The 27233-nt window shown below is 40.4% G+C and overlaps 1 protein-coding gene across 14 annotated transcripts in view; it reads right to left on the reverse strand.

The window, feature by feature from the left end:
* The window catches only part of DMD (dystrophin), a 1308223-nt gene that overhangs the window by 1101634 nt on the left and 179356 nt on the right, over positions 1–27233 (reverse strand). Inside the window, exon 1 of one of the 14 annotated variants that reach the window (XM_069784892.1) lies at positions 25099–25405. The exons of the other annotated variants lie outside the window; for them this stretch is intronic. Within the exon in view, the coding sequence (XP_069640993.1) occupies positions 25099–25141 (43 nt within the window). The 5' untranslated portion in view covers positions 25142–25405. Of the gene's footprint in view, positions 1–25098; positions 25406–27233 lie in introns of those variants that run through there. 14 annotated transcript variants of the gene reach the window in all.

Genomic DNA, 27233 nt, shown 5'->3' on the forward strand with positions numbered 1-27233 from the left:
GAATGGTGAAAAAAACAGTAAGATGCTCAGGGAAGGAGATCAATCTTTATTTCCCAGTCCCTCTCACTTGCCACAGGTCAAAGCTACGAAGACAGCATGACAGATTTCCACTGACTATCATGATAAAGTCCTGGCACATTGTCCTTGCTATTACTGTCAATCAGGAACAACTGTCAAAAATTACTATGAACAATGAAGGTACATGTACACAGAAGTGACCACAAAAGATGACAGGAGAGAGGATTTTGACAGATTAAGATATTATTCTGCCTTCCCTGTGTATTTGTTTAACTTCCAGGATTCAATGGACAGTTGAGTAAAATGGCAATAGATCTGTGTAACGCAGAGGCTGGTAACAAGGCAGAGAATCTATACGTTATCTTGCAAACAAAAGAACAATAAAGGCAAAGGGAACGGTCAACAAGAAAAAAGGTAAAAATAAATAAATAAAAACAAGTCAGAGAAGCTGAGTGTGAGGGAGAGAGAAAGAGATGGGGAGAGCATCTAGGTTTTGTTCTCATTTACCCTCAAGTCATGGATTTACACTCGTGTAACTGGCAACACCATTTGGCCAAGTTCTCCTTATCAGCAACAGGCAGAAATGAATGACAGACCGTACAGACGGAAAAGACCTATTTGCTCATCCACTTGTCTTCGTGACAGAACACAACTGTTCCCTATTGTACTTGGGGGTTTTTTGCCCCTGAGTTTAAATTAGTCTCAAGAAATTGAGCACCCAGGACACAACATTCATACTGTGCATTTTGATTCTCACCTCCCCTCAGTATCCCTCCCCACATAAATATATTACAAGCTTAATCACAAATAAATACCATTGCAAGAAAAAAGTCTTAGTCCTTAGCTAGAAATTAGCCTTCTAATCATTTCTATTACTCTTAATTGCATTTAATCAAATTTCATGTCGTCTACCTCAGATGAGGTAACATCAGTTATGTTATCTTAAACTTTAAAATTTATAGTATTTTCTGAGCCAATGGATTAATAGCCATATAAAAATGGAGATGCTTTTTACCCTCCATGTTCCACTGTATGTTATTCTACGCTTCAGACCTCAAGTCATGCTTAATATTTTTTCCCACCAAAATGAGAAAATCCACAGTTAAAAAAATTATGCCTTCTATTATTTTTACAATCACAGTTAGGTGATTATTCATGAACCAGATCTCACACACATCCACAGTGAAATTTTACTGTATGTTAACTTTTGAGGAAAAAAACCTCCTGGCTTTTGATGATATATTCAGTTATGTTGTTTGAATGTACTTTTTTGTTTAGATTTTTTTATAAGCTATCAGCTGTGATGGATTTTCTCCATCCACTGAGCACCTGTAAGGCTTGAAACAGCCAGCCTTCGCATCCTGAAATGCATCACCTCTGTACTTCTCAAACTAAAGCTCATTGTTCTTTTCTATCCATATTTTTAAATGTTTCTTTTTATTTCTAGCTAATGGTGCTTCTATTTTTCACTCACATCTGAAAGCCTGTACCTGAATCTTCCACTGGAATCTGCACATGGCAGCTGTGAAGAACAGTACGGCACAGAAACCAGACCAGGAAAACATTATGCCATGTATCTTTGGGCTCATGTTTACTTAGGATTTTATCCCTAGTGCAGATTATTTCTTGGATAGAGAGAAATCATCTATTAGGTACATGTCAGGCACCAGCAAGCCTCAGAGCAGTGTCAACAGAAATCCTTCATCACAGACCTAATTCAAACGAAAGTCAGCTACTGTTATCCTAAAAGGTGCAGAGATCCTAACTATAGTTTGCTATCAATCATTGCTTTAACTCAAGATTACAGCGTAATTTAACTTTCTTATCTATTATGCTATCTTCAAGTAGAAAATAATCTAGAAAAGATTAAAAAAAAGAGAAATCTTTACTATGGAATAAATCATTACTGATTCTGGCACAGAAAGCAACAATAATCCTCCTTAAAAAATTGTTATCAAGCTAATTTTCATTTTCATCCCTCTGCCAGTTTTTAAGCCATACAGCAATGCTGAACAGAAACATTCAAACTGGTCAAAGTTAATTTTGTGAGTATGAAAAAAGATGAGAACAATGAAGATCAAGACTTTACTATGACCTGTTGTTGTCTTTGGGGGTATTTCAGATTTCCAGTGTCACATGGATCAGCCTGATTTTTTAAACTATTTTTTCTTACTCAAGTTCAAACACTAGGCTCATAATATATTTTTCAGAAGAAATAGCGTGGTTTCTTTTTTTTATACACTACTGAAAATAGTTCTGCTAATGCATAAAGGTTGAAACTTAAGTGACAGTATTGCCAACAAACTAATCACTGCTTTGCAAAAAACTTTAAGGATTTTTTTACATAAAAATAGTTAATCGTTAGAATACTGATCTCAATTCTAAAAACCTAAAGTTTAAGTTATACTAATACAGACCAAACTATTAGGTTTTAGTGTCACGTTGCCACTGATGCAATGTCATTCCTCAAGCCAATTTTACTCATGATACAATCATTACATTGTCTTATAGATTTTTCATCACTTTTGCATCTATTAAACCAGACATATGAGGTAATACCAAAACATAATTACATTTACAGCTTGAGCTCTACTGTAAGCAATTTGACCAGAGGGTTCATTGAGGTCTGCAGGTTTATTCCAAGAAAAAACAAATCAACAGAACCCCCAAATGAGGGATTCTTTCAATTTTTGGAGACTGCAAAAGTAAACTTCAGAGATATCTCTGTGAGTTCAGCTTGTTCCACTGTTCCTCCCCACCTCCATGATCAGCCAGTATCAGAGCCAGGATGTGGGGCCAGATGGGCTTTGGGTCTGACATGAGTGTTCTCATGTAAAATATGAAAAAAGTCCCATGACCTAAATGCAAACAGCCAAGATTTTCCCGGTATCAGTTTGCATAGTTTCCACCAAAACATACATTACAAATATTTCCACAAACCTGAAGTTCTCTACTCTCTTAATAAATCTCCACTGGGGTGAAACGCACAAGCTCATGGTAACGTGCCTATTAATTAATTGCCAGAAAAGGAACAACGTACCTTTAGTACTAAAAAAATCAAATCAATCTATTTCTAGCGGTGTATATCAAAACATTATTTTGGTGGCATTTTGTGCTGTGCTGCACTGCTCTTCATAGCCATCTGCTTTATTGTGTCTCATACAGGACAGGGCTGCTTTATTAACAACAACAAAAAAAGTTCATACAAAACACAGCTCTTCAATTCTGCACTGTTAAAAGGTCACTTCTCCACTCACCCTTTTTGACAAGAAAGGGATACAGAAGAATTACTCGACTTTGTTCTTTTCCAGTGTTGCACAGAAAGCTTTTAAGGAAGAAGTCACTCTAATATGAAAGCAACACAAAGGGGCCACATGGAATACTGTGATTATTTGAACCTAAATGACTCTGTTAGTGCACTAATCTTTCATCTACAGGGAATCAGACTCTCATGTCGGTCACGGGGGACTAGGAAATTATCTCTGATCTTTGTGTCTATTTTTACACATCACAAACCAGCAGTAACAGTTTGGTACAATTAATTGGACTTAGCCATCAGCTTCAATTTAAACTTGGGCTTTTCTGGACAAGTACTGCTTTAGCCATATGTTAAAGCTCAAACTAACCCTCCAATGCTCCCGCATTTGTTCAGATCATGTCTGTGAGCAGGACACTCTCCTGCCCACGGTCCTGTTACCGCTACAGTTTCGGCTATGAGGCTACTGCCGATCTGTGTCTCCTGGGGTCAGAAGAATGATGTGAACCATCCCGAGCACGGGAGCTCACAAAGGTTTCGCCGTGCTTGTGAAAACGAGCAATGCATGCACTCTAAACGGTAGTGAGACCAGCTTAACCTGCGTACTGCACAGTCAGCATACAGGAGAAAATACAATAAACCACTTTCTGATTTAGAGATTATTTTTTAAAAGCCCTGCTATAGTTTACAGCCATTTCACATCGTGTTTTCCGTAAACAAGCACAGTATCCACAAAAAATAGTCACCTCAGCGGTGCACAGTACACGAGGAGGTGGTAAATGGTGGCACTTTGTCACAGAGGCAGCACCCTCTCCCGGGCAAGGATTGCCCCTGACGAGGGAAAGGAGATTTCACGGTCTTCAGTGATCACCGAGCATCTGGCCTCCAGTCCAAAGGGACATACGGAAATCTCCTCAATTCTGTCACATTTACTGAGCGTCACCCTTCCCCTCAAAAACATCTCTGAAGTACCACAACCAGCCAAAATGAAATATTAGGCATAACAACTCAGGAGTAATTTAGCCCTGCTACCTGCAAAAACTCTGGTTGAAAAGGTCGGCTCCCTGATCAATCCAGGTAGTGTTATATAGGCTTCTAAGTATTCACAGCTTTTGTTCAGTCACAAATATCAATCCTAAAAACTTTAACACTTATTCCTGTTACAGAAGCTGACATATGATCTATTTATTTCCATTACAATTTCTGCTGTTATTCTTACACCAACCGTCACTTCAAGTAAAATTTGTCTGTCGTCCTCCAACATGCAGACTTGGCTGGTGAAAGCCAACTCTGCTTTTCAGAGCTGGGGAGTATTTGAAATCCAAATTGAAAAATGCACAATGAAACAAATGAAACAAAATTAATCCCTTTTACAAAATAAAATCCTCTTTTCCTTGGTGAATCTTGTTAAAAGCAGACAAAAAAGAATAAAATAGAAGTTGGGATTTTTTTATATCAAATGCCAGATTTATGGCCTCCTATTGACATTTTTCCTCAATAAATTCAAGCAATTCTTAGAACATATTTATCCCTATGGAAAGTTTAGGTCAGCTATTTCATGTTCGAGGGAAGTATCTATTTCTTCCTTTATTCCTTATTCAAAATACCTCCTTTTATATTCTATTCTATAATATGCCTCCATTTATGCTTCATACAGGCAATGTGTGCAGAAAATAAAGATGTAATTAAAACTGGAAGGAAGCAACATATGCACTGTTCTGCCATTCGACGGGCTCAGCAAAATATGTACGTATGGAGCCTATATACTGCCACACTCCATTTCTTTACTGTGGTTTTTCAGACTCCCACTTAACAAGCCCGTCATTCCCAATGACGGTTTAACAGCTTTGTATTTTCATTCTGTGCAACGCTGGTTTCAACACTATTATGTCAGGAAATAGGTCTTTTCCCCCATTCTTCCAAATGTTAGTGTACAACCTTTATTTTGTTTTTAGATGTAGGCAGTGTACGTGTTGAAGTTTAAGGCAGCTATTGCCATTTACAATGTATTTCACCAGCCGATAATGGGAACTCTGTAGATTCCAGGGTGCCTGCTTTTTTTTTTTTTTGGAGGGGGGCATTGGCTGAAATCTGTTTTCTGGTATATTGCCCACAATAGTGCTTTACCAGGGCTCCTTACTGTCACCGTACTGTAGAGTTGCTCAGACTAGGACTCAGCTACTATGTGAAAGGCTTGAGAGCAGCCACAGAGGAAAACACTGTCACAATTCATAGTAAATGTCCTTGTGGGCTCTGGAATGTTAATGTGCTGCATACTGCAGCAAGGACAGGGCACCCAAATAGTTTCAAACTATTAGAACCAGTTTAAAATTGCCCACTGGTAACTATTTAAAGGTCATTAGTTACTTTTTATATATATAGTGCATGTATTCAGCTAGCAGAAATCTGGTACTACATTGTTGGCCATAAAGGGAAAAGTTGGACAAGTTCTAAAAAGAGATCAAAGCCTGGGCCAGATCCTCAATTAAAGTCAAATGAATTATATCCATGTACATCAGCAGAGGATGTTTTACAGAGTGCAAAACACTTTGTGTCAGAGCAAGAGTTAAGTGACAAACCACCACTGGTGTGACTGCAATTCTAACTGTTCTTGTCCAAAACATTCAAGAACTCGGTTGAACAAAATAATAAAAACCAACCCATAAAGTGTTGATTTCATGTGTCATCTCACTTCCTTACAAAATTCACCCTCCTCTTGCCTTCAGGAAAAATGAAACTGCAAAAATAATAGATAGTGATAGCAATGGATACCCTGCTTCCACCTTTAAAACAAATCTACATATGCTCACAAGTAACTTCTAACACAAGCAGAAAAAAACCCTGTATTTGAGAGTACAGTCATATGCAGCATTTGTGTTTAGCAATTCCTATGGTTTTGGGTAAGATATCTGATGATCTTGAAAAATGATTTTTTTTTTCTAAAGCTAAACAAAGGAAAACAGCTAAACGATGCATTTACTAAGGTCACACCCCTGAAGGGTAAATTGTTTAATTTTCCTAACAATGAAGAAAATTCTATGATTCTTCCTGCTTCCATCTTTAATTTGGTAATGCCTTGTGTTTCTATATACACGTGCTGCATAGTAATAAGTCCCTTTTTAAACTAACAGGCTCAAACAGTGGAAAAAAGACTAAACAAACAAACAAAAGCCTTCAGGTTTTAAGTTTGTAAGTGGAAGGAAAGGATAATAGGTTGCCCAGAGCAGTAGGAAACTGAAAATATCTTATCAATTTTACATGGTTGACTTATTGTGATTTACAGGGTTTTTTTTGTCAAATAATCCCACGGTGTACAAAAAAATTCTCTTCTGGTCTGTTTGGTCACAAATTGAGGAAAAACTCTGAAGAGGACTAAGAACAAGGGAGGATATTGGATGAAGTGGAACTGAGAAAAACTATCAAAACAAGAGTAAAGCAAAAAGGAATAAAACAGGCTTTATACAGTCCATATGGATTAAGACTCACTCATTTGTAATTCTGAAGAACAGAAATTAATGCTGGAAACATTTGCTGAACCGTATTTGTACTTTTTATTGTAAAGGTCAAAGAGGTGTATAATGGTTTTGCGAAGAGAAAAAAGTAACTGTAATAAGGTCTATTACTTACTATACTTGCTCTGTAACACTAAACCAAAGAGCAATGAACTGTACCTTTGGAAACTCTAAGGAATTGCCTTTTATAGCTGAAAGGTCAAAACAGAATTTGGAAGAGCAGCTATTAAGTTACATGGTCTTTATGTATCGTTAACAGTTTGCCCGTGAATTTACAGGAATGTCTATGTTGGATAACAGAGATAGGGCTTGTTCCCTTTCAGTATTTAATCCCTTTTGCATATAATCCTTCCCCCCCCCAACACAGACAGTCTTTCAAGAGTATTTCCTTACTTTTGTATGTATATGTACCTATTGAAAATGAACACAAGCCTATTTCATAAGCTCTTCCCCGTTCCTCTCGCAAGGCAGAAGCTGGCACAAGTGCAAACATGCCGCAGAGTTGGGTCAGGGCAGCTGACAAGTATGCGATAGCTGTCCCATCCCCTACGTGTTTTGCGAAAGCACTGTCAGTCCATGGGAAAGCTCTCTGAAGTTGAATGAGACGGCAGGAGGGGTGGCAATAAAGGAGCTGCACTAAGAATGTCAGCTATTTAAGCTGCCCACAACACATCGACATTTTGTCGAAGGCACAGCATCAGGATACCTTTTCACTGTGTTGGCTGGGCACGGACTGCTGCACTCCCTTTCTGCCCAGACAGAGGAGCCTGGAGAACAGATATATCCACAAAGAAAGGTGGGTTTTTTTACACTTGGACACTGAACTGTTGGAATCTTCAATGTTGCATTCTACAGATTATTGCCTGATGCGTACCCGAGAGTAGTTTCTCTGACCTTTTCCTGCTTTTTGCACAAGGGATGTGAATAAAACAAAGACCTCCATACTTCCTACTTAAACCAAAGTGTTATGACAATGTTCTTCTTTGGATGCTTTAGCCAGCTCAGGGTTAGACAGCAGATACTGTCCCCAGTCAGAGTCACGGGGAGAAACCTCATTCACCATTCCAGCTTTGGATCCTCCCTGGGAAATTCGTAATGGCATAAGATAAGGTTTTTACAAAGCAAATGCCTCACAGCAGTCATTACTTAACCACTCTAGACCAAGATTAAAATTATTTCTTTTATTGAGGAGAAAACCAAGGCAACTGCTGACATTGTTGTGGCAAACACTGTAACTATCCTTTCTGCCAAAGAGGAATGTTCATCCATCTGGCTCATTAGGAGTCCGTGCTCCAGTTAATCCAGGTCAAATCTGTTTTACTTCTGTGCAGTGGAAACTATTTTGAGAAGGCCTATGCAAGGGCCACAGATTGAGACAAACAGATCTTTGAGCACAATTACTGTGCAACAAAAAAAAGAGCCTTCTGCCCCATGTACCATTAGATAACATAGACCTAAACGTGTCAAGGCTCATTTTTGATTGTATTATTGGGTACAGAAAGTACTGTTATTTCTCTGTATTATTGAGAAGCAGTTCTAATAATTACAGAAGACTACAGTCTGGAACCTTTATGCTGAGAAAATATCCAGATAGCATGGTGTCTCACTGAAATAAAGTTAAACACAAGATAGGATTGGCAGAGTAGTCCTAAGGGAGGGCGATGTTGAGGAAAAAAACCCACAGGTTGTGGAAAAGAGAATAAGCAAATAAAATAAATAATAGTTTCCAGGAATAAATTTTTGGTTCAACTGATAAGTTACAGACTTTCAGTGGTTTTCTCAGAAAATCCATTGAGCTATATCTCTATTCCAAATTAGATATGCTTAGGACATTCTTTGTAAAGCAAACATAGAATTACAGAATAATATGGGTTGCAAGGGAAGCCATCGAGTCCAACACTATGCTCAGAGAAGGTCCCCCTTCAGGGTTAGATCAAGTAGCTCAGGGCTGTGTCCAACTGAGTTTTGAACACTTCCAAGGGAGGAGATTCTACAACCCCTCTGTGCAACCTCCTCCGGTGCTTAACTGGTGACACCCACAGTAAAAAAATAAATATTACTGGTATCTTGTAAAAATTTTCATTTTGGAAACCTGTTTCATCCTTTCCCTGTACACCCCTGAGAAGAGTCTGACTTAATTGTCTCCATAACTACCTCTTAGGTAGCTGAAGACAGCCATTAGATCCCCTCTTAGCCTTTTCATGTCTAATTAGTTCAGTAGTTTTAACTTTTCATCACTAGGGAGAAAACAGTTTTACACTCAGTACAGTTCCTACATTTTTGTAATGATAGGATTTTAGGTCTTTTTCAATTTGTAATTAACTATGGACCTAGCTATAAGTAAAAAGATGAGAGCATCCTATATTCACATAATTTCTTTCTTATACATACAAACTATATAGATGTCCACAGTATATTATATTATTAAACCTATGCAGAATTACCTAAGTTATCTAAAGATGTCTAAAGCAAACTCAAACAATAGTCAGGGAAACCACGAGTGGCAAAGTTAAGCTTTAGCCACAAAAGCTGAATTATGTAGCATGTTTAAGCAATAATGAGAATAACACATTTGTGACATAGTCCTTGAAACCACTTGCCAAATTTTGAACAAAGCATGTCTGCATTAACAGGAAAAGGGTGAATCCACACTTAGCAAGTGCATCTTTGAATCAGTTGCTGATTGAGCTACCCATGACCTCTGTGCAACTCTCCTGCAGGTTCAATGTTCTAAATCAGGGAAATTGTTATTTGTGCAAATATCTTTTGAGTCATTTGTAGGGCAGCTACAAAGAAGGGCAAAAGGGCTTCTATCTTAGATCCAGAATGCTCTATATTATCAGAGTATATAATAGAAACATAGATGAATTAGCGAGAGAAAAAAAGGCAAAAAGCATGATAACCCATTGATAACTTAGGGCCAAATGGCACAGAACAAGGAGAAAGCAAAAAGGAAGAATTTCTTTGTTGGCTAGAGATGCCTCCAGAAACCATCTCTAAAGACCTGAGTATAAACAGTTCTTCAAGGCATGGCAAGCCCTTGGAAAGGCCAGTAAGCCTCACGCTCTAGCAGAGGCGTTGAAAGAGCCAAGAGAGAACCTCACTGGGTGATGTTTCAGTGTCTTTCTCATTGTAACTAAGTACTATTATGGAGAAAATAAACTTATTTTTATGCATGTATACCAAGCACACCAATCTTTGAATGGCAAAATTATTAACCAAGGGTGGACTGGCAAATTGGCACATCTTGTCCCTAGCAGACTTGTGGGCTCCCAAGACATTAAAGGAACTGCAGTGCAGATTTGTAAGAACCTAATGGGAGGCAAATACTATTAATTTTGAACAGGCAGTGAGGTCTCCCACTCTGCAAGCTCCCAGACAAGAAAGAGAGCAAATCATCACAGATACCATTCACAGTAGGATTTAAGTCAAAGTTGTTATCAAAAGAGATCTTTGAATACAGCATTGCTGCACTCAACTTAGGCATATAAATTAATAAACCAGAGAAGCTGCAGTTAGTCAAGTTTCATGGTAAATGGCCAAGGGAAAAGATCTGTAAGTTTATTAATATTTCATAGCATTGTTACACTAAATGTGGTATACATTAAATATGAAAGCAGTACTGAATTTCCCACTTTCTTTAGGAAAATACACTACACAATGTTTTCAATACACTGGAAAATACAAGCATTGTTTTTCCTAATATCATTGAAACACTTTTTTCTCTCAGTTGAGAATGCGAATTAGGTTCCCAGGAGAAATTTCTATTCTTCTCTATCACCTGTTTCCTCAGTATCCAAGTAACTAGCAAAAAGGAAGACTGAAAACACAGCAAGAGAAATTGAAGATCCCTAAGGAAAAGAGACAGGAGTTTCTGTCAAGGATCAAGAGGGGATTAAATGCATACAGTCAGTTAGAGGGAACGATTCTGGGAGAAGAGATTTACTAGAAAACAAAATTGCCTCACAGCTGAAGGCACTGGAAAGTTTGCAAACCTAATACTGAGGAAGAAGATGAGGAGCAGCCAGACTTTCCCACCCCGTCACAGGGAGTATTTAGCCTATTTTTCTTGGCTCAGAGAAGTCTCACTCTACAGCGACACTTACATTCTTTGGAGATAAACAGTAAAGTACTGTAGGTGACAACGGCCATTTTCGCAGATCAAGAGGCAATATTATCGATACCATGGAAATAAAATCCACGGTAACTCCTGTTTGTTGCCTGATGACTAAGGTTCCAGAGAGGATTTTGTTTTGTTTTGTTCTGTTGGAGCGTTAGCTTTCTAAAGTGGTAAGGGAATAAGATCCTTTCAGACAGGGAGAGGGGATTAGTGTATCTTGCTGATGATTCGGGGTCAAGCCTGGCAGTGTAACTGCTGGGATGGTTCTTAGCAGTAACGAGGAAGCTGTCTGAAAAAAGGAAAAGAGGGATTCAATATCAGTGGCCACAGCAAACCGTGTTACTACTTCAAAAACTTCAAGTTACTGACAATAAAGAAAGAGAGTGAAGAAAGAGATTGAGCAGGACATTCGCCAGCGGCGCCCTTATCTGCTGTGCAAGGCAATCAAGCCCGGTCCAACTTGCCCAGCTTTTTGTGCCAAGCTGTTACAGGCCCCAAAACGTCTTTTACTCAAACTATGTACAAACTGAATCTAATTTTTTTCTGCTGAGGTGGGAGGACGGGGGCGAAGGGAGAACCGTGACAAATAAATTAGCAAAAGAGGGCCAGAGCCGTGCAGCTGACGGAGCGGTTTGGCACGGGCACCGCTACCCAAACAGCGGATAACGGGATAACGGGAGCGGCCCGGGAGAAACTCCTGCGGTCCCGGCCCCGCAAAACTCTGGCATTCCTCTCTTCCCTCCCTCAAGCCTCCAGTGAGTACATCTCTGTTTCAAAAGTACGTGGGCCTGTCAGGCTGCGGCCTCAGCCCAGATCTGAGCAGCAGCTTTCCATCTGTGGCTTTCAGCCCTCGGCGCAGGAGGTGGACGTGTCCCAGGCGGTGCAGAGACCTGCAGGCAGCACCTGGAAGAGCACAGGTGCCTCCCAGAGATTCCTCCTCCTTGCCGGTGTCTTCGGACACCTCTCCTCTGAGCTCCAGTGACAATAAACAAGCTCATACCAAGCCCTGCCTATCCACAAACCAGGCTGAAGTTGAAGATGTGTAATAGAGATGTCCCAATTAGGCACGAAAACTAAATAGAAACTAGGCGTATTACAAGCGAGGTTTAAATTAACTTAGCCTGTGATTAATTAGACCGATCACAATTTATGCATAACCCGTAATTTATGCCATGCTGCATACCACCAATCATGTGGTTTATTCTACACACAGAACAGGATGATTTAGATTATAGAGAAACATAGTGAAGTGACATAGAGCAGACCTGTCGTGGAGGGAAGGGAGGAGAACTGGAAAGGGCTCTGAGTGAGAAACCTGTGTTTGCTTATCCTTGCTATCACACTCGCTTTGTGAAAGCTGTAACTCCAGCAGCAAACCTACCTGTCAATCAGTGTGAGAAGGCGTGGTGACACAAAGACGCAGATTAGAAGTAAAGACTGTTAAAATACGCCCCCCACCCCATATCTGCTATTCCTACTCATATTTCTTTAGGGTTTTCTCCACCTTGCACTCTTATGCAAACTCGTCTCCGGCTGCGTTCTGGCTGATTGCTGCCCTCCCTCTGCCCCACATCCCCGTGTGGCTTTTCGTTTCTGCTCTTCCATCCGTTCCTACTGTCTCCAACAGGCCCCGACTCTTCAGGCATCCACCGTTTACCGCAATATAGGTATCATCAAAACAAATTCTTGTAATTATTTTCTAAATATAGAAACATGCTTCTTTTATTGTAAGTGTGAGAAGATGTGAACGCATGAATAAATGATCATATAAAGGGGAGGCCTAGGTGCATGTAGTTGCCCCACTAGTGTTTAGACCGCATTGCCAGCTAGCTCCGGTCCTATCAGCAACTTCACCTCCGTAGGGAAATCTTGTGGCACAAAGGCTCTGTGCACAAGGAAACCTAGGGTACTAACTGCATTAGTCCCAGAAACAAGGGATTCACTGATTTTCTGGTGCAATTCTGACTAGCTTACAGCACTGACATTTTTGTCTGTTAAAAATGATAATGATATTGTTAATAGTTAGGGCCCCATAAGAGGGTTTCTCTGCATGAAGTCAGGCTTGAGTGTTACACTTAATCTGCAGTTACATTTTAAATTGCATTTATATTATAGCTTAATTGAAGTGTGCATACGATTTCCCACAAATAGTACTTTCAGTTGTTATACTATATCAATAATAATTACAATGATTTATACATTCATTCAACTTAGGTTATGTGAGAGTTAGATTACGAATGCATTTGCATTACAGTGGAGTCAACTGTATACTGGCATAAACCAACCTGCTGATATTTTCCTTTCCCCCCTCATATACGCCTTTTTAGAAAGACTGACTCTGATATATGGGTGCAGAGGCTGATATGCATCTTGTTAATGAGTTAATGCTGGATTTATTAAAATACTTGCTTTTTATCCCCTTCCCTATCATGTTATCAAGGACCCTGTGATACGCTTCAGAATAACTAGATCTTTTGACAACTGCTGTAATAGCTAATAACTGTCACTGCTGTCATATAAGGTGCTTGAAGCTTCATAAACTCACATCTAGGACTCCCCTCTTTCTAGCAACATCTTTGATTTTTTCCAGCTATGAGTTCAGCCCTGGCCACAGCAATGACAACTTCTCTCTTCATACAGAAAATACATTCGTGCTCTCTTCTGCCAACCTAATTTCATTATTCAAGTCCATCGACTAAAAAATAACCAGGCTTTTGTTTACAATAGCTACAAATTCATAATCCTGTCTGGGCCTCAGAATTTTGCACAGCATATTGGCAATTAATATCCAATTAATGCTCATAGACCCATTGACTGTGTTACACATCTACAAAGCAAACTGTTGACACATTCATTTTTATTTCAAACTGCATGCTGTAGACTATATGGAATAGGGATTACATTGAAAATTCTCAGCATATTCTGAACTCGGGTACAACAACTCCCCGGGAACATATTCTCACCAAAAAAACTTGAAAATTAAAAAAATCCAGGGATTTTTACCATGTAGAAAATACAGAATTACATCATTATAGACAAAAAATAATCTCCAGTGTTTATTAGGAAGAGGCCTCAGGCAATTGTTGTTTCTGTGTGAGAAAGAAATAGTGGATTTCTAAAAGCAACTTCCCATGAATGGCCACAGCTATGGGTATGGCTGTAGACCAAGAAATAAGCTATGGAGGATGCAAATTAGAATACAAAGGATTACAACAAAATAAAATAGAGAGGATGCAAATTCATATGCTGTAAAACTGAAATAGAATATAATTTTCAAAGAAGTGGGATTAACTTAAGGAATCCTGGAAGCTGTGACACAGATGGTACATTTTCTTTCTGGCTCAAAAATACTCTGTCTTAATGAAAAGCTGTTATATAGAAGTACATCTTATAAATTTCCAAATCAAGAGTCCTCAGGTTTCCAATAGGTTCCCAACTGGGAGTCCTTCCCACTAGAATGGGACTGAATGACTTCTGATTATAAGTCAGCATTTCAAATATCTCACTTCAAACATCTTATGCTAAATTTCAAAAAATTCCGAGTAAAATAGTGTCAAAGAGACTGACTTTGAGAAGATTGTGTTATCAGGCAGACAGCAGTTAGTTGCACTATAAATTCATAGAATTGCAGGATATTCATTTAACAGTTTAAGAAGCAGCTAATTCTTTCTTTGCTGCACTTTAACAAGTGAAACATTTCTTATTACATTTTTTTGTTTGTTGTTACTCTAAAATAATCAGGAAGTATAGTGAAATTATCATCATAACAGAAAATGATAACAAAAATTACCAAAAGATAAGACAGATAAGGAGAAAGACACAACAAACAGAGTTTATCTACAGCTAGATGTTAAAGTGGCAAAGTTAACCTCATTTCTTCTGCGAGAGAGATACACTGGATGTACATTGGATAACAGCATTCATTTGGAAGGCGACAAACATTTTAAAGGGCTTAATTTGATTTCTTTTTCTAATTAAAGAGATCAGAACTAAAATCTCAACATGCTTATACTTATTTAAACTAAAGGTCTTTCAGGCTTTTTATGCATTTTTGCACTCAGAGTAAATTGCTAATAAGTCTTCAAAATAATAACCATGTTTTCAGAGAACATGGATTAAATAATTTACGATACCACCTAAGACACTTTGCTAACTTTTAATTTTTTAAGCAGCTGTCAAAAAATGTACTGATACTACTGCAGGTTTGGTGTTACGTTTTTAAATGATTTTGAACTTGGGCAGACTTTAAACAAATAATGGACGTTCTGTACTAGTATTAATTTCATTAGATGGGCTTTACAGTAAAAGGATGTTCAGAGAAGCTAGAGAGTTCAAATGAATATATCCTTACAGTCTAGCTCTAAATTGATTTGCGACTAGTTTATAATACGGGCACACAGGCAAATATGGATGGGCTTGATGTTTATGTCGTGCCATGCAAAAAACTGGCATCAACAGAGACATGAGAGACCCTAAATCTCTCTTTCCAGCCACGTTCCGCACTGGTCAGAAAGGCTGCTGGCAAACAAAAGCACTGAGAGAGCCGGTCGATATCACCGCGAGGTGACTACCGATTATTTGAGAAAGGTCTTCGTGATTGTGGGAGGCTCCTGAGGACTAGGAAGAAAGCAAATGGCACTCATTTTCAAGAAGGGCAAGGAGGAGTATCTGTATAGCCTGGGAAGGTGATGAAGCAAATCCTCTTAGAGACCTGCAAATCATCCTCGAAACCATTTCCCAACATAAAAAGGACAAAAAGGTGACTGGGAGCAGTCAGCATGGGTTTACAAGGAGGGAACGATGCCTGACCAACCTGACAGCCTTTCACGAAGAGGTGACTGGCTCAGTGATTGAGGGGAGAGCAGTGGATGTTGTTTATCCTGACTTTAGGAAGGCTTTCAACACTGTCTCCCGTAACATTCTCATAAACAAACTGTATGGACTAGGTAAGTGGCCAGTGATGTGCATTGAAGACTACCTGAACTGCTGGGCTCAAAGGTTGGGACTAGTTGTACAAAGTGCAGCTGGAGATCTGACAGGAACCTCATACCGGTCAGCAAAGTCAAGTGCTAAGTCCTGCACACGGGGAGGAACCACCCCATGAACCAGTATATGCTGGAGACCTACCAGCTGGAAAGCAGCTTTGCAAAAAAGGTCCTGGTGGACGCCAAGTTGGGCATGAGCCAGCAGTGTGCCCTTGCAGCAAAGACTAATGGTATCCTGGGCTGCATTAGGCAGAATGTTGCCAGCAGGTCAAGGGAGGCGATCTCTCCTCTCTGCTCAACCCTGGTCAGACAAAGCTGGAGTGCTGGGTCCAGGGCTGGGCTCCCCAGTACGAGAGAGACATGGACATACTGGAGCGAATCCATCAAAGTGCCACAAAAACGATTAAGTGATCAGACCACCTTTCAGATGAGGAGAGGTTGAGAGAGCTAGGACTGCGCAGCCTGGAGATGAGAAGGCTCAGGGGGATCTTATCAATAACTATAAATACTTGATGGGAGGGAGTAGAGAAGGCAGAGCCAGACTCTTTGGTGCCCACTGACAGGACAAAAAACAATGGGCATAAACTGAAATAGAGGCAATTCCATAGGGACATAAGAAGAAAAAAATTTACTGTGAGGATGGTCAGATGCTGGAACACGCTGTCCAGAGAGGCTGTGGAGTCTCCATCCTTGGAGATATTTAAAACCCAAGTCGACATCACCCTGAGCAACCTGCTCTCGCTGACCCTGCTGTGAGCAGGGAATTAGAGTAGATGAATTCCAGAGGCGCCTTCCAGCCTCAGCTGGTCTGTGAGTCTGTGCGATTTCATCAGTTTATAGGCTGAGCAACAGTTTCTGGAAGCACTCCAAGACAGACACAACACCTCTTAGGAACTCATAGTCCATCAAAAGAAACCTCCACAGACTGACTTATTGCACCAGGAAAAAATGAATTTCTTGGTTACTATTTAGGGCTAAGACGTTTTTCACTTTCTAGATAAGAATTTCCCGGATAAGAAGCAAATAATCTTTGTGTCTACGGTAGGAAGATTTAGGGAAAGAACTCCGGCCACATTTGGAACAAGTCCTTGTTCGAACCACGTCCTTCCTTCAGTTAAGGGGAAGATTACTGGTCAAGTAAACTTTGCTTCACATTCGCCTGCAACATGTCAAGAGCAAAATGAATCAATTCAGCAGTAGCAGCAGCTGGGAAGACTTGGCAAAACGACTGTTAAGTCAGCTTAAGATGATATGCAAAAATTAGCAAGCCTTCTTGGAGGAGGAAAGGGCTTATTTAAAGTAGCTAAAGCAGTACAGCAATGGATGTGCATGACTCAGAGAAAAGGGCAAGTGGCAAAAGGACTAAAGAGAAAATAAGAGAGCTGACAACAGTATCAGTAGAATGACTTTGGGCTTCACAATTCAGCCGCTATTCCCTAAGAAAAATAGGGTTGTCCCTACAAGATGAAAGGGTGAACGTTCACCGTCATTCAGTTTGTTTCAAAACATAAAATGTTTCCAATTATGGTTTTTAGCTGTAACAGTTGAAAAACACTATTAAGTTAGCAACTGTGCTAAAAATAGCAGGAATTCTGAACTAATTCTGAATTAATTCTGAATAAACGTGCCTTGTTTTGAACCAGAAATAGAGATGGACAACATAATCCCACAGATTTCCTTTCCCAAGGCAAAAATGTGCCCCAACTTACATTCTCCAAAGCTTTCTATCAATCAGGTAATCAGGTCAGAAATACCACTTCACTGGGGATATCTTTTACTCCTAATAGAGGAATTTGATACCATTAAGTACAAATTCAATTTATATACTCTCTAGAAAGCATCTTGATTTAAGCAACATGTTTTAAATCTACACTAGTATCACTGAGCCATCCTGTATGCAAGGGTGCAGATATGATGGAACTTTAAACAGGGGAAAAAAATAAAATTCAGTTTTGTGATTATTCCTTGCATCTAAAAGCTTTTTTTCCATTAAGTGTTATACATTCTACTGTTAGATAACTTAGCCTGAAATTCACCATCTATTTCACAGTTTTAAGTTTCCCTCCTTGCTCTTGTTAGAGCTTTCAGAACTGATTTATTTAATTATTAGGAAGAACAGAAGGGACAGAATCAACCCTATAACATGCTTGTCCTTTACAGACTGCTATAAAAGGAATTGTTCTCATGTTGGCGAGAAAACAAGAATTCCTTTTTGTGAAAAGTTACTTGGCTTCACCTTTGGTTTCCATTCAACATCCGATGCAACTGAAACTTTCTCCTCTGTAAACAGAGAGTATAAGCAGAGCAAACACTTTAATCTGGATCATCTGCATTTTTGGAGAGTGAGTAACCATCAGTCGACCAAGCGTTTATAAATGTGGCCTTAGAATTTGGTGTAAAAATATACTGATTTCTATTTTCAGCACTGTTTGCAGGCCTTGGAAGGGTGGGGCAGGGAATAAGCATAAAATATGTACTAAATCACATGATAAGAGAAGGTTGACAGTAAATAAAGTCAAATGAATCAAAGAAATATTGTCATCTTCCTGAAATCTAGTGCAAAATAATAATTCATTTGGGGCTGCTAACAATCATCACGAAAAGCAACACAAAAAAGACTAAAGCAAGTTTGTTCGAATTAGTAAGGCTGTACACATCAGTCCACAAATTGACCATCAGGCCATCACAGGTTGGTACCTTCTAAGTTTCTTCTTCCGCTTCGTTTTGACGGACAGTTTTAATGAGCTCTTTTTAAGCTGGGCAGGATTGCTGCCTCCGAGGTAGTCCCACCTGAGTCTCCCTGCAGCAAGGAGTGCCTCTGTCCTTCTTGCTCCCCCCCGGCCCCAAACAGATGTCCTCATGTTTTCCTTTCTTATGAACTGATCAGCTTTGGGATGGGTTAGGCAGCCAGGCAGGGTTGGGGAGCTGGCTCATACTTTCTAAGCCCAGGAATGCGACAAGATAGGTTTACGTCTAACAGCATTTTTCTCCGTATTTAAGAAATGGGCACAAATCTTCCCAGTTATTCCCATCTTCAGCATCAGCCATTTACATCAGAATGTGTTGTGGGCTCCTACCTGCTTATTTACAACATCCATCATCCAGGAAATTCACAAGTTGCTCTTTAACACCTCCAATAATGCTTACTACAGAATGTTATTAACCTTTTAGAAAATACAGTGCCTGTGTTAATTTTCCACCACCTCAGCAACAGCTGGGAAGCTCCGAGCTTTGCTCAGAGAGAAATAATTCATGAACAGTCTATTCCAAAGAAAAACTTTGAAAAATTGGGGAAAAAAAACAAATGAGAGAACAAGGTGAAGGGAACGCTGAAGTATTTGTGTGTGACGAGCAGGAAGAGGGTTAAGAGGGAGGAGGACAGATGGACAGAGACCTCGGAGGTCTCCACAAATCTTTTGATATATATGCCATCAGCAGAGTGCTAGTTGGGTCAAAGTAGTAATAGAAATGTTTCTTATGAGAAGCTTGTACCTGGTTAGGACCAATAAGGAAATCTTGCTTGCTTGCTTTCCTCTCCCCCTCCTCCCCGCCTCCTTTGGTTTTTCTCCCCCTCTTCTGCCATTGCAGTCCATGACCTTCACAAGAAAATGCTTCTGCTTTGATAACAGGCTGCAAGCCTCCAAGGACCAGCACTGCTTTCTGGGAGAGAAAACTGTTGCCTCGCTCAGAATCCAATCAAAACCTGAATGTATCAAGTGAAAAATAAACCAAGGACATCATTATTCCGTCTCATTGTGATTTGGCTTGCCTTCAAATCTCATACCCTGTATATCTGAAATAGCAGCACGCCTCCATTAGCTGAGCCTTCCAACGCTTTAATCAAAGTATCTTTCAGAATAAAAAGGCAGAAATGTCAAATTCCAATCACCCTTTAAATTCCTTCAATTCCCTGTGCTACACAAAATTAAAAGCCTTACCCGTGGATAATTTCCCGTAAAAAACAGCATGCAGGCAGGCGCTCAGCCACGCGGGCGGGCGCCAATTTTAGAACATGGCAAGCACGGGTGGGACAAGACAGGGAGGCTCCGCCGTGGGCATCCCATGCTCACAGGCACGCTCCTGCAGTCAGCGTAATTGGTTTTTCACGAGTGATAACAAATTCCACACTTTATAAGAAATATAGATTATCGGGTGTTCAGCGGGACAATGCCACGTACCTAGTCTAGTGCACATTACAAGTAAATTTTTGCTTTTCTTCCTTCTAAGTTTACATGAAGAATATCAGATACTGGGTTTGCTGTTTTTGCTGGAACACTTTCAGAGGGCAAGAGACCCACAGCTTTCTCAGACTCTACTTGCAGCCAGAGGAATAAAGTGGTTAAAAGAAACAGGCACGGTTAAAATAAACAGGCACAAAGGGTTTGATTAGCCTGACTAAAACTCTCTCTCTTGATCTGTGGTGCTCATAATCCCACTAGGTCCCCAGGGATCTTTCAAAATCTTTTAGCAAAGGTAAGGTAAGCAAAATGTGATATTCTGGGTCCCCATTTGGATCATGTCTACACATTGAAGAGATTTAAGGGTTTTTTTTAAAAGGAATTCCCAAACCACTAGGATACTTCATAGAAAAATACTGTAGAAAAGAAAACCATCATCAGGACTAACATACTTCCCTAATGTTTCCTATGATGAAACTTTTACAACTGTAACTTTTTAATGATTAGAATTGTGCTAATTTGTTTCTGCTGAAGGTGATGATCCTTTAAAAATGTTCTAAGTAAGAAATTAAGTGTAAATGTGCCACCTTAATTTATCTTGTATGGACATATTCAAAATTACAAGAATGTATGATTTTGCTCTTCTATATATGTTTGCAATACTTACAACCTATATTTTGCCTTTAGGAATAAAAGACTGTATGAAACTGATAAAAATTTAATCATATAGATATGGATTATTTAAAAAATACGGAATTAGAGAAAGGATCAGAAAACCTCCCAAGTATTATCAGCCTCATGCTCTAAGTAATACCCCAAAATTAAAATAGGACTTGCGACCAGAACCAAGAAAGATTATGACTTCCTTAAAATCCAGCCTATCTGTCCTTCAAAACACATCATTAAAAATGTTCCGACTTGTTGCACATGTGGCAAGTCATCTAGAAGGGAAGTCTCTGTGGTCTTTGCAGCGAGTACTCCGAACCCAAACAAAACAACTCCCTTGATCCACGTGTTTTTCCAGGAAGATGAAGGAGCGTGTTCCCTGGCGCAGCCCAGCTGGCAAGCCGTTCTGCAAAACCACACTCCGCTAACCATTATTTCTCCTTTCCATAAAGCTCAGTCTTTGATAAGGCACAGTTATTTAAAATTCCCGGTGCTGTTGTGCTTCCCCTGACAGTGATACGGTATTATCGCAAGTGCATCCTCCTCGACAGGAACATGATGCTATAAAGCACCACTAAATTTATCGAGGAGTCTTTTCCTAGTGGTTTGATGTAACACAGTACAATGGTTATCCTCCTAAATGATAATTAAACTTTGGGGTAATATTTAATTGAAAATGTACTGTGAAAATCAACAAGTCAGCCTTTTCAAATCAAGGCTGCTTGGTTCACAATCCCGTTCAATATGATTTTGTCTAACAGTAATCCATGACAAAAATATATGAGCTTAATCCTGTTCTCTCTGGCGATCATTTAAAACTGCTTAACCCCTTGGACAATTCTGAGGCTCAAATAATTTCACAGTATTAGTCAAAGGTTAACCTTTTTCTACAAATATTGTACCTTTTCAGTTATAAATAACTCTATCTGCTCAGTAACTATATTCTATTAGTAACGTAACTGAATCTTTTCTTTTGGAAAAAAAAAAGTTTTAAAAGTGAGGGAGTTAATTTTCACAGGATTACCACTTTCATATGTAAAACCCTGCCAGACTACTGTTCCTTGAATGTGGTCCCCTGCTCAGCAGCCATCCTGGAAAGAGCCACGACCAGCTGCGATGCCCACGGGCAGCCTGGGGACCAGGGATGAGGGAGCGGACACTAGGTAGGAGCAGACAGGACAAAGCACCCTCTTGTACCAGCTGGGGAGTGACTTCACGAGCAGTTCTTTCCTCCCATCCAAGATCCAAAGAAATTCGCTGCCATCCTCCTCCTATCTCACCGAGTTGTCTTGGGCCACAGCAAATCACGCAGCCCAAGAGAAGCAGCTTTGTAACGCTCTCCCCGAGGTGTGCGTGCATCACCAGGCTTGTTTCGGAGGAGTTTCAGCGTGACCCCGATGCCCCGCGCACCCAGGCAGAGTTTGTGCCCGTCAGCCGAACCCAGAGCACGTCTCGGAGTTCAGATTCCTCCCAAGGGCTGCGGGGCGAGTCCTCCGAGATGCGCGCTGATACACGGTGATAAGCAGGGACATCTGGGAATTCGCTTCCGAAATGCACTTCTGACCTGAGCTAAAGCACTAACCTCGACGGACCCCTGCTCAGTAAACCCATGATAACTGGTAAGAGTCCCCTTGTGGCCACCAAATTTCAGGCAGGATTAGTTTCTTTTCTGCACTGGCTCTGGTTTGATGATTAATTCTATTTTTAGTCGCTACTTTGTGCAAATCCAAGCAGAGAAAGAGGAAGCCTGTGTGCAACTGCAAGCAGAATTTGGTTCCGTGTCAGACTGAGGACGCAGAAAGAGGATTATATCTGCTAGGAGAAGAAATACAGCATATGATACTGAATCCCCTAGGGAGGGTGGCTTCTGAGATAAAGTTCACAGTAATCTCATCTTAATTAAAACAAAATGAAATTTATGATATATCATTTCCCTGCCATTTTATTATTTAGGTGTCATTGTCAAAGACTCTGCAGGAATCTAGGAAGAGACAGTCGCTGCCCCAAGGAGTTTCCAGTCTAACTCAGGCAGAAGTAAACACTGAATAGCTCAGCAAAGAAAGTAAAGCCCTCGGCGATGAATAAATACCTTTATGTTTTCATAAAGGTCATTCTCAGCAGAAGTGAGGGAAAGCAGGGAATGGAGAACCCGCCTTTACTGCTGTGGCACAGGAGAGAGCAGAAGAGAAAAGGGAAGAAGTGAATGCAGAGGTGGATGGAGGGTTGGAGAGGGGACTTTTCAGAAAAGAAAAAGGATGGATTTAAAAAGCAATGCTGTCACCTCTAAGAGCAAAAAGTTTTCATCCGATATAGAGAAAGAAGCAAAGCAAGCACAGGCAACAAGTAGAAGTGACATGTCCTGAATGAAGGCTGGGGATAAATTTAAGAGCATTATTTTAGACACACTTTGTCACAAAGTGCAGATACGGTTTTTCCTTTTTTATTGAAATAGAACTATAAAAAACCTTAACAATATTATACAAAATTATATCGAGAAAAATGCCATGCCCTTTGAAGGAGTGAGGATACAGGTGAGGAAATCAATTCAGCTAAATAATTCTGAAGAAGCGCTAGGACAGCTCCCTTTCATTTTAGATATGAACATAGTTACGTGACATAATTTAGCAAGTGATTTAATGGCTCTTGTCATGAATGCTATTCATCTGCTAGATGCAACTCTGGTTTTCTATTCATATTTTTCAAAAGCTCTAACGCAGCTATTTTTTTTCTTTCTTTCACCTACTACATCTTCAGAGTGCAATTATAACTTTTGAGCTAAGCAGCAAAGATCTTTCCCCCTTCCTTAGGAAGCACCTGCCCAGCTTCCCTTGCAGCACCGTCTCCTCGTCAAGGCTGAGGACAAGCAGTCTGAACTGATATTGTGACTCCCTTGGAAAAGGAGTATATAGAAAAATGAAGACAACAAATCCTCCTTATTCCTTTCTAAGGAGGACTAGTGGAAAAGGTTGGGCACTATGTGGCTTGCTCTAGAGCGTGCCATCTTCCTCTTGCCAACCAGGAGTAAAGGAGAAAGCCACAACATTGCTTCTTCCCACCCCCACCCCCAATATTTTCGGAACTGAAGCAATCTGCCTTCTAATTATTTAATACGTGTAATCATTATTCTACCCCTTCCTGAACTGTCAGACTGTGTCCAGTAAGTAAAGGGTCCTACCACTGCAGAACCTCTCCTTATGGTACAAAACTCTCTGGAAAATCCACAGCTGATTTAAGTCTTATTTACTGCACAAGAAAACACAATTTGAGTTTATCTTGAAAAAAATGGAAAGCAAACTGTGGCATAAGACAGCACCTGCACCCTGAAATTTTCCGTTTTAAGCTTCCTTCCTCTCAAACATAAAAAAATCTAACATTATTTTCAGGAAGCTTCATCAGAAGTTAGTGACCATAGAGTCCATTATATGTTATGGGGGAAAATGACAGTGTGTATGTATTCCCCTGGCTTTTATGATCAGAAAAACAGAAATTCTATCATTATAAAGACACAGGACTAAGCTGAAAGTGGAAGAGCCAAAACAGATTATAAAAAAGGAGGCAGGGACAATAGATAAAAGTCTGGACGATACTGACACTTTTTTTTTTCCCCAGCACAATCTGTTTTGGGAGCTTGGGTAGGGGAAGAAGAAGAAAGATCATCTGGGAGCACGGTAGATGGATTTTAAAACTCTTGTCATTCTTTCATTCTTGGCTCTCTTCAGTCTCCTATTCTTGGCATCCTCCGTTTTTCTTCTTATTGCACAGAAAGGATAGCTTTAAACTAACAAACAAATGCAAGTCTGGAAAACATGCCTGTTCTTTTCTGGGAAGCGCATGGGAGAGCTCAGCTGCTGCTCACTTTGAGCAAAACTGACACCCCCTCATTCGGTTGTTACCAGACAGTTCAGTGGCCAGAGAAGAGCTCTCTTACTCCGTAAGTTAATATTAGGCAGTGAAACTGTGTATGCCATTAAAGTTCAAAGAAACTGATTAATCCTTTGATGTGTTGCCAGATTATTAGAATAATGACTCTATTTTTTTCAAATGTATTGGTCTGTCTTCTCGATTGTTTCTTTTTTAACCCCATGCTTTAACAAGTGGCGAGCCTCAGGAGGAAAGGAATTATTTTTATTCAAAGGAGAGCAGGGTGCTGTTTCTGGAGCACTTCTTTTATATAGAATGTACAGGATATTACCCCCCTAACAGAGACAAAAAAATTCTCTTTATTTTTCCCCCCTGGTGCTCTCCTTCTTTAGACTTGGAAAGTAAACATTTAAAAATGCATGCTGTTAGTGGGCTGCGTAGCACTACACTGCTCTGTCAAAGTGAATATTGTGATAAATTATGTCAGTCTGTTCATACTTACAATCATCTTCCACTTCCTCATACCAAAGCATGTGAGCAGACATGAAATCTCTCCACAAAAAAGAGGAAAAAGAAAACAACAGCAAAACACTTCTTGGCAAAGTGTATTCCAACTTTGCTGCTCCAGTAGCTTTTGCTGAATTAGGCTCGTCCCTGCATTACGACAGATTTGTCCCCGCACGGAGCTCTGCGGAGGAGAGCGCGGAAAGCTCCCCGGTGGGACGCAGCTCCGGGCTGGCTGCCGGCAGGGTCCGCGTCCCGGGCAGGGAGAGGCAGGGATCCTCACTTCCACCCAGCCGGCATGGTAACTAATGCCAGTGCTCTTTGGAGGCCCCTAAATGTTTCAAATTCCAGGACCTGCGCAGAAGCAATGCTCTGTGCTTCCCTCAAAACAAAGTTGATTTCCCATAATAGGACAGCCCATGCACTCGACATATAAGGCTCTGCTTCCAGGGTGGCATGTGCAATGGATTTAAATTATGTGTTACGGCTTCCCCAGGAACATTTAGCGCTACAGAGCGGGGTGAGGATGTTTACTGCTCCCTTTTGTGCAGTTCCCCCGGGAGCCCTATGAAATAGATTTGCCCCCTTGCCAGCAAACGACTCCCAGCCCATATCCAGACGGGATCCTCCCTTTTTGGGAGAGGAGCGCTAACCTTCCTGTATTCGGCCATTCTCTCCCAGATGAGACTTTGGGGATTGCAACCTCTCTCCCAAGCAGGGGAAAAAAATAAACAAACCCCGAAATAGTGCTGTCGCCAAACGAAGTGTGTAAATACTAACAGAGGTTGTGATAAGTCAGGAGCTGCTTTTAAAAAAAAAAAAAAAAGCTATTGACTTACAATTGACCTTTCCACTCCCAACAAAACCACGCGGTACTGCTGCTATACACAGCCCAGAACCACTCCGAAGAAGCAGCAGAGGCAGGACTGTACGCAAGCTGTCTGTCACTGCCTCTTCCTAACGGTGGGAACATCCCTTCACTCCCAAATCCCAAAGGCTGCTGGTCCCAAACAGGTGGGACCTGGGCTCACACTCTCCCCTGCGTTCAATCCCAGGCCTCCTTAGTTTATACGGGAAGGCAAAGCAGGCATCCACACAATACTTGAGAATGGGACTGTGGCGTCCTCCACCCAAACCCAGATTTTGATAAGGCTGCTTTCTACAGTATATACTTCATACAGTATGTATGGCCTTCAGAGAAAGGCCATAAAGGATCGTGTTATTAATTCATGGCTTCATTTGGAAAGTCATTTGAAAAAACACTCTTAAGCTGTTAATTACTTTATACTTTGAAAGCTATCCCTAAAAAACTGAAAAATTACATTTTTCAGTTTTAAAAGTTAGTGTCTAGTCATGGTGACTACAAGTTATAAGAAAATTCCTGGATTATACAGTAAAATAAACACAAAAATGAAGTGCATAATATACCCTTACAGCCACTGGCATTTTCTACACCGATAGTCAAATTAATACGCTGGAGAACCTGGATGTACAGCACACGCCAACAGACTCCTAAGGATTAATTTGCAGCCCACAGGAACTGCAAGTCATGAACTGATGTAGAAAATAATCTGAAGCAGAGCAGAGCATGCTGTGACAGCAGCAGCATTTTGATTATTTGAGGGAAAAGGAGACCAAGCAAACTCAGGAAAGGAACTGCTTATTGTGCAAAAGTTCTGTTTTAAAATAACTGAGGTCACCCTTGACAGCACGTGCTGTCAGTAACTGAGGCCCATTAATGTACTTATGGACTACAGGTGAAAGTTGTCTTGAAGGTAGGTGTCTAATGCTAGAACTGTGATCCTCCTGGCTCCTATTCATTTCAAGGTGACAAACTTTTTCTTCAAAACTTTCCAGGTGCCTAAATCTCCGTTTCTGAATATGACTAGAGGGCTTTCATCTTGACAGAGCTCTGCTTTCCACCTAGCTCCAGTCATAACCCACAAAATTCATGTGGATTATTCATCCTCTCTGACGATGTCTTTGAGACCATCAGAGAATACTCAGATCAGGCTCTGCAAGAAATGCAGTGCTACTCCACACTTTCTTCTAAAACACGGCTCAAAGAAGTGTCTAGTGGTAATATTTACAATAGCTTACAAATTAAACAATCCTCCAGATGCAGGAAATCCA

This window comes from Haliaeetus albicilla, chromosome 6 (genome assembly GCF_947461875.1).
Source record: "Haliaeetus albicilla chromosome 6, bHalAlb1.1, whole genome shotgun sequence".
NCBI classification, from domain to species: Eukaryota; Metazoa; Chordata; class Aves; order Accipitriformes; family Accipitridae; genus Haliaeetus; species Haliaeetus albicilla.